The sequence below is a fragment of the Hordeum vulgare genome, chromosome 3H (assembly GCF_904849725.1).
Source record: "Hordeum vulgare subsp. vulgare chromosome 3H, MorexV3_pseudomolecules_assembly, whole genome shotgun sequence".
NCBI lineage: Eukaryota > Viridiplantae > Streptophyta > Magnoliopsida > Poales > Poaceae > Hordeum > Hordeum vulgare.
In genome coordinates, this window is record NC_058520.1 from 557,119,016 (window position 1) to 557,127,912 (window position 8,897).

The following is an 8,897-nucleotide window of genomic DNA, read 5'->3' on the forward strand; positions in this document are numbered from 1 at the left end:
AATCAAGAAATAAATGACCCATGCAAGCAGCTCATACTCCAGTGCTGTGTATGAAAGAAAATGACACATGCCTGCATATTTTGTTTTATTTTCGTCCATTTTTGCACTTACGCATAATGATGTGCATTTATTTTTTCATAATTAAATATTGATACACAAATTATCTTTCTACAAGAGAAACTGTAAAGACACTAGCTAGGTTGATTAGTACAGCGTAGTTTTTATTTCATACAACTTCCGTAGCGACACAAGTGGCATTCATCTAGTTTCTTAGTAGAAAATACACCCAACATGAATATGTACATGATGTATCGGATGGTGGTAATTTTCAGTTTATTCAGGTAAGAAAGAGCAAATCCATAAATTTTCCTAATTATCTGCATTTATTTCTTTTGAAATTTAGGACGATATGTTTACCGTCATGAATCAAATTAATATATTCCTATCTTATTCATTTTTTCTTAATTTAGCTTGATTTCTTTGAACATGTATTTATTTCTAATCAATTTTAATTAAACCCTTCGTATAGCAGAAGATGGACACCAGAAGCCTCCTAGGAGGCCCACAAGCAATAGGGGCGTGGCCAGGGGGTAGGCCGCGCCCGCTTGTGACCTCCTGGTGGGTCCCCTCTAGTATTTGTTTCGTTCAATATTTTTTATATATTTCAAAATAATTCTCCGTAACTTTTTTAGGACTTTTGGAGTTGTGCAAAATAGGTCTCTCAGATTTTTATACAAAAACAAAATCATGACAATTCTGCTAAAAACGACGTCAGTTCGGGTTAGTTCCATTCAAATCATGCAAGTTAGAGTCCAAAACAAAAGCAAAAGTATTTGGAAAATTAGATACGACGGAGACATATCACCGACCAACTTGACATAGATGTCTTTATCTAGGAGGTATGTGAACCAAAAATTCCAACCAACCCTCTTGTCTAGATAGGATTGGAGTCCACAATCAGCAAGCACCGGCCCGGAAACCCACGACGCCCTGGACGATGTCGTGTAGGACCTCGAAACCCTGCTGCTGCACGTTCCCGATGGTGTTGTTGTGGTCACTGACCGCGAAGGCGAGGTAGCTGCTATCCATGACACCGTCGGCGTCGAGCTCCACCACCGCGCCCTCGTCGAACACTAACGCCACACGTGGCATCGTGACATTGATCTTAGGCTACTCCTAGTGGGGAGTATAATATATTAGTATCATGCATATGATACTATTGTATGATACTACCTTCAGAATGCGTAGTATCATAAACTAGTATCATAGGTGACCTTATTTATTGAAATGCAAGACACACACTAGCATAGCATTTAACATGATACCGTATCTGCCTATGTTACTCTAACCAACTCTCTCTTCTTTAATTTTGTGCATCAACATGTTTTCTAGTCCCAAGTATATGATACTACCTAAGTTACTCCCACTATGGCCAGCCTTATCGGTGAAGTTGAAACATGTGTCGAGTATGCCGTTGGGCGGCACCGGCGGGTACTCCGTCATCCCGGCCTTGAATGCCGCAGAGAGTGCCACATATGCCGCGGTCGACAGCCTAGTGATCACCGTCACGGAATCCAGGACGGACTCGGCGGAGAAGACAGACAGAGGGACCTCAAGCTGTTGCCTGTCGACGATGATCGCCTGGAGTAGCAGGACGTAGAAGGCTTGTGACCCGGCCTTCCCGAGCAACTGAATCATCGGGGAGGGGGGCAATTGCCCCCAACCCATGTACATATACATGATCGGTAAAAATCGTTGGGTTCACTTGAACCCAACGACATAACACTAGTTCCGCCTCTGCCCCGCGGTGTAGGAGTCATCGATGTAGCTGACCGTGCATTGGCACTGCTCCTGAGAACAGCCGTTCCACATGTTGTAAAGTTGTGAGCAGGACACTGCGTTGCAGGAAAAGGGCGCACAAGAGCTTGACGCCATAGGGTCGAACTGTGTGCCGACCTGTATGTTGCAGCGCACCGAGGAGACTTGGCTGCCGGTGTCCATGATCATGGTCTGACCGAGTGCCGGTGAACCAATCCCGACGGACACGGCATACTCCATAGACCCTAGCGCGTCTCCTAGGAGAGTCTCCACGGAGTCGGACCGGTGTAACCCGTAGTCGTACCCGTCGGTGGCCTCGTGGACGTAGGCTGCTCGGGCGACGTCATGGCGCAGCCGCTCCGAGAGGCTGCGCTCCTTGGAGGGCGCCGACGCGCAAGGTCTGTGGCGGTGGCTGAGAGGCACTGTGGTCCGGCCGGTGGGCGTCTCTGAAATCAAGAGAACCAAGCAGTATATGACATTAGATAGAACCACGATGCATAAACAGGACAAACTACACACTAGTAACTACTTCCTCTGTAAATTAATATAAAAATATTTAGATAAATAAAATAGTAATCTAAACGTTTTTATATTAGTTTACGGAGGAAGTAAATTATATAACATTAGAAAGAAAGCACGATGTACAATCCAAATGCAAACGTGGTAAAGAACAATGGAAGAGTGAAAAAACTTCACTATATGAAGACTACGCAATACAAGAATCGAAATGGAACAGGAAGACCAAACATTCGTGCAATTCAATCATCTAAGCTCTCAAATTCATATTGAGAAACCAACTAAGTAGCTAACCATTCATTTCACATTCCTTCCCCTCCCCTTCAGGGTTTTTATAGAGGAAGAGGAAGACTTGGGCCTGTGCCCAGTCTCTCACTACTAACTTACGCGTCGTGGGCTTGGGCCTCACGCGCAACTGACAGCTGGGCCAAAACTCACGATCCCCTCAAAAAGAAACTCAAAACTCATCCTGTGCGGCTCCCACTATTGATCCCAACCCCAAGACCAATGCAAATATCTTGACTCTAGCTAAATATCTACCCCCCGCGTCGCCCTCCTCTGGTGAGACGGGGGAACCCTAGCCACCGCCCCTAGCACCCCCGTCGCCGCTCTCACCCGCATCGCAGCTGTCGGAGGGCCGGCCGACGAAGCCGAGACGGTCCCCAGAGGCGGCGGCGGGGCGGATCTGCGTCCCTCGCGCCCCGCAACCCCCCTCCCCGACCAGCCCCGCAACCCCATCGCGGCGGCGCCCCCCTCCCGCTAGTCCGGCGGCGGCGGATCTGGTCCACTCCGATGGCCTCGCCCCTCCTTGGCCGCCGTGGTTGCCTCCACTCCGTGCGCGTTCGCCCCTTCTGCCCGTGACCCCGGGATCTGTTGGGGAACGTAGCAAGGGAAACAAAAATTTTCCTACGCGCACGAAGACCTATCATGGTGATGTCCATCTACGAGAGGGGATGAGTGATCTACGTACCCTTGTAGATCGTACAGCAGAAGCGTTAGTGAACGCGGTTGATGTAGTGGAACGTCCTCACGTCCCTCGATCCGCCCCGCGAACAATCCCGCGATCAGTCCCACGATCTAGTACCGAACGGACGGCACCTCCGCGTTCAGCACACGTACAACTCGACGATGATCTCGGCCTTCTTGATCCAGCAAGAGAGACGGAGAGGTAGAAGAGTTCTCCGGCAGCGTGACGGCGCTCCGGAGGTTGGTGATGATCTTGTCTCAGCAGGGCTCCGCCCGAGCTCCGCAGAAACGCGATCTAGAGGAAAAACTATGGAGGTATGTGGTCGGGCAGCCGTGAGAAAGTCGTCTCAAATCAGCCCTAAAACCTCCGTATATATAGGTGGGAGGGAGGGGAGGAGGCAGCCTCAAAACCCAAAGGTTTGGCCGAAATTGGAGGTGGAGGAGTCCTACTCCAATCCTACTTGGAGTAGGATTCCACCTTCCCACTTGGAAACTCTTTCCACCTTGTGTTTTTTCCTTCTCAAACCTTATGGGCCTTAGTGGGAACTTATTCCAGCCCACTAGGGGCTGGTTTATCTCTTCCCATAGCCCATGAGACCCCTTGGGGCGTGACACCCCTCCCGATGGTCCCCGGCACCCCTCCCGGCACTCCCGGTACACTACCGATGAGCCCGAAACTTTTCCGGTAATGCACGAAAACCTTCCGGTAACCAAATGAGGTCATCCTATATATCAATCTTCGTTTCCGGACCATTCCGGAAACCCTCGTGACGTCCGTGATCTCATCCGGGACTCCGAACAACATTCGGTAACCAACCATATAACTCAAATACGCATAAAACAACGTCGAACCTTAAGTGTGCAGACCCTGCGGGTTCGAGAACTATGTAGACATGACCCGAGAGACTCCTCGGTCAATATCCAATAGCGGGACCTGGATGCCCATATTGGATCCTACATATTCTACGAAGATCTTATCGTTTGAACCTCAGTGCCAAGGATTCATATAATCCCGTATGTCATTCCCTTTGTCCTTCGGTATGTTACTTGCCCGAGATTCGATCGTCAGTATCCGTATACCTATTTCAATCTCGTTTACTGGCAAGTCTCTTTACTCGTTCCGTAATACAAGATCCCGCAACTTACACTAAGTTACATTGCTTGCAAGGCTTGTGTGTGATGTTGTATTACCGAGTGGGCCCCGAGATACCTCTCCGTTCACACGGAGTGACAAATCCCAGTCTTGATCCATACTAACTCAACTAACACCTTCGGAGATACCTGTAGAGCATCTTTATAGTCACCCAGTTACGTTGCGACGTTTGATACACACAAAGCATTCCTCCGGTGTCAGTGAGTTATATGATCTCATGGTCATAGGAATAAATACTTGACACGCAGAAAACAGTAGCAACAAAATGACACGATCAACATGCTACGTCTATTAGTTTGGGTCTAGTCCATCACATGATTCTCCTAATGATGTGATCCCGTTATCAAGTGACAACACTTGCCTATGGCCAGGAAACCTTGACCATCTTTGATTAACGAGCTAGTCAACTAGAGGCTTACTAGGGACAGTGTTTTGTCTATGTATCCACACAAGTATTGTGTTTCCAATCAATACAATTATAGCATGGATAATAAACGATTATCATGAACTAAGAAATATAATAATAACTAATTTATTATTGCCTCTAGGGCATATTTCCAACAGTCTCCCACTTGCACTAGAGTCAATAATCTAGTTCACATCACCATGTGATTCCAACGAATCCAACACCCATATAGTTATGGGGTCTGATCATGTCTTGCTTGTGAGAGAGGTTTTAGTCAACGGTTCTGAAACTTTCAGATCCGTGCGTTCTTTACAAATCTTTATGTCATCTTATAGATGCTGCTACTACGTGCTATTCGGAAATACTCCAAATATCCACTCTACTATATGAATCCGTTTCACTACTCATAGTTATTCAGATTAGTGTCAAAGCTTGCATCGACGTTACCCTTTACGACGAACTCTTTAACCACCTCCATAATCGAGAAAAATTCCTTAGTCCATTTGTTACTAAGGATAAATTTTGACCGCTGCTAGTGATTCAAACATGGATCACTCTCTGTACCTCTCAACATACCTTGAGTCAAGGCACACTTCAGGTGCGGTACACAGCATGGCATACTTTAGATTCTACGGCTAAGGCATAGAAGACGACCTTCATCTATTCTCTTTATTCTGCCGTGGTCGGGTTTTGAGTCTTACTCAAATTCACACCTCACAACGCAACCAAGAACTCCTTCTTTGCTGGTCTATTTTGAACTCTTTTAAAAACTTGTCAAGGCATGCATCTTGTTGAAACTTCTATTAAGCGCTTTCGATCTATCTCCATAGATCTTTGATGCTCAACCTTCAAGTAGCATAATCCAGGTACTCCTTTGAAAACTTCTTTCAAACAACCTTGTATGCTTTACAGAAATTCTACATTACTTCTGATCCACAATATGTCAACCACATATACCTATCAGAAATTCTATAGTGCTCCCACTCACTTCTTTGGAAATACAAGTTTCTCATAAACCTTGTACACACCCAAAATCTTTGATCATCTCATCAAAGTGCTTATTCCAACTCCGAGATGCTTGCACCAGTCCATTGAAGGATCACTGGAGCTTGCATACTTGCTAGTATCTTTAGGATCGACAAAACCTTCTGGTTGTATCACATACAATGTTTGCTCAAGGAAACCGTCGAGGAAACAATGTTTTGACATCCTACGTGCAATATTTCATAAATAATGCAGCAACTACTAACATAATTCTAACAGACCTTTAGCATCGCTACGAGTGAGAAAGACTCATCATAGTCAACTGTTTGATCTTGTCGAAAACATCTTTGCGACAAGTCGAGCTTTTCTTAATAGTGACTTATCACCATCATCGTCTGTCTTCTTTTAAAGATCCATCTTTACTCAATAGTCCTATGAACATCAAGTAATTCTTCCAAAGTCTACACTTTGTTTTCATCCATGGATCCTCTCTCGGATTTCATGGCTTCCAGCCATTTGTCGGAATCTGGGCCCACCATCGCTTTCTCCATAAATCGTAGGTTCACTGTTGCTCAACAACATGACCTCCAAGACAGGGTTACCGTACTACTCTGCAGCAGTACGCGACCTTGTCGACCTACGAGGTTTGTAGTAACTTGATTCGAAGCTCAATGATCATCATCATCAGCTTCCACTTCAATTGGTGTAGGCGCCACATGAACAACTTCCTGCGCCCTGCTACACACTGGTTGAAGTGATGGTTCAATAACCTCATCAAGTTCTACCACCCTCCCACTCAATTCTTTCGAGAGAAACCTTTCCTCGAGAAAGGATCCGTTTCTAGAAACAAACACTTTGCTTTCGGATCTGAGATAGGAGATGTACCCAACTGTTTTGGATATCCTATGAAGATGCATTTATCCGCTTTGGGTTCGAGCTTATCAGACTGAAACTTTTTCACATAAGTGTCGAAACCCCAAACTTTCAAGAAACGACAGTTTAGATTTCTCTAAACCTCAGTCTATACTGTGTCATCTCAATGGAAATACGCGGTGCCCTATTTAAAGTGAGTGCGGTTGTCTCTAATGCATAACCCATAAACGATAGTGGTAATTCGATAAGAGACATCATAGTATGCACCATACCAAATAGTGTGTGGCTATGACGTTCAGACACATCATCACACTATGATGTTCCAGGTGGCATGAACTGCGAAACAATTTCCACATTGTCTTAACTATGTACCAAAACTCGTAACTCAGATATTCATTTCCATGATCATATCGTAGACAGTTTATCCTCTTGTTACGACGAACTTCACTCTGAAACGGAATTGAACTTTTCAACATTTCAGACTTGTGATTCATTAAGTAAATACTCCTGTATCTACTCAAGTCGTCAGTGAAGTAAGAACATAATGATATCCACTGCGTGCCTCAGCACTCATTGGACTGCATACATCAAAATGTATCACTTCCAACAAGTTACTATCTTGTTTCATCTCAATGAAAACAAGGCTTTGCTCATGTGGTATGATTTGCATGTCACTAGTGATTCGAAATCAGGTGAGTAAAGATCCATCAGCATGGACCCTCTTCATGCAATTTATACTAACATGACTCAAGCGGCAGTGCCACAAGTAAGTGGTACTATCATCATTAACTCGTATCTTTCGGCACCAATGTGTAACACTACAATCGAGATTCAATAAACCATTGAAGGTGATTATTCAAGCAAATAGAGTAACCATTATTCTCTTTGAATGAATAATCGTATTGCAATAAACACGATCCAATCATGTTCATGCTTAACGCAAGCACCAAATAACAATTATTTAGGTTCAACTCCAATCCCGATGGTAGAGGGAGCGTGCAACGTTTGATCATATCAACCTTGGAAACACTTCCAACACGTATCGTCACCTCGCCTTTAGCTAGTCTCCGTTTATGCCGTAGCTTTCATTTCGCGTTACTAATCACTTAGCAACCGAACCAGTATCCAATACCCTCGTGCTACTAGGAGTACTAGTAAAGTACACATCAACATTATGTATATCAAATATACTTCTCTCGACTTTTGCCAGCCTTCTTATCTACCAAGTATCTAGAGTTGCTCCGCCTCAGTGACTGTTCCCCTTATTACAGAAGCACTTAGTCTCGGGTTTGGGTTTAATCTTGGGTCTCTTCATTAGTGCAGCAACTGTTTTGCCGTTTCACGAAGTATCCCTTCTAGCCCTCGCCTTTCTTGAAACTTAGTGGTTTTTCAAACCATCAACTATTGATGCTCCTTCTTGATTTCTACTTTCGCAGTGTCAAACGTCGCGAATCTCTCAAAGATCATTGTATCTATCCTTGATATGTTATAGTTCATCACGAAGCTCTCAAAGCTTGGTGGCAGTGACTTTTGGAGAACCATCACTATCTCATCTGGAAGATTAGCTCCCACTTGATTCAAGTGATTGTCGTACTCAGACAATCTGAGCACACGCTCAACGATTGAGCTTTTCTCCTTTACTTTGTGGTCAAAGAATTTTGTTGGAGGTCTCGTACCTCTTAACAAGGGCACAAGCATGAAATCACAATTTCATCTCTTTAGAACATCACTTATGTTCCGTGACGTTTAAAAGGTTTTCGGTGCCTTGCTTCTAAGCCATTAAGTACTTTGCACTGAACTATCGTGTAGTCATCAGAAACGTGTATGTCGGATGTTCACAGCATCCACAGACGACGCTCGAGGTGCAGCACACCGAGTGGTGCATTAAGGACATAAGCCTTCTGCGCAGCAACGAGGACAATCCTTAGTTTTACAGACTCAGTCTGCAAAGTTTGCTACTATCAATTTTCAACTAAATTTTATCTAGGAACATAAAAAAACAGTAGAGCTATAGCGCAAGCTACATCGTAATTCGCAAAGACCATTAGACTATGTTCATGACAATTAGTTCAATTAATCATATTACTTAAGAACTCCCACTCAAAAAGTACATCTCTCTAGTCATTTGAGTGGTACATGATCCAAATCCACTATCTCAAGTCCGATCATCACGTGAGTCGA

At 44.6% G+C, this 8,897-nt stretch overlaps 1 protein-coding gene across 1 annotated transcript; it reads right to left on the reverse strand.

Moving 5' to 3' along the window:
• Positions 1-957: 957 nt before the first annotated feature.
• Positions 958-1,698, reverse strand: LOC123442019 (aspartyl protease family protein At5g10770-like). The gene is made up of 2 exons (XM_045118147.1): positions 1,438-1,698; positions 958-1,164 (listed from the first exon to the last, which is right to left on the reverse strand). Exons 1-2 carry the CDS (start codon positions 1,696-1,698, stop codon positions 958-960), a joined length of 468 nt encoding a protein of 155 aa, XP_044974082.1.
• Positions 1,699-8,897: the final 7,199 nt, after the last annotated feature.

What these genes read in the sequence shown, in the direction of transcription:
- LOC123442019 (XM_045118147.1), bottom strand. Translation starts at nt 1,698, where the DNA reads ATGATTCAGTTGCTCGGGAAGGCCGGGTCACAAGCCTTCTACGTCCTG. An exon ending in GTTTCAACTTCACCGATAAG is followed by an intron (nt 1,165 to 1,437) that starts GCTGGCCATAGT and finishes GAGTAGCCTAAG; the next exon opens with ATCAATGTCACGATGCCACG.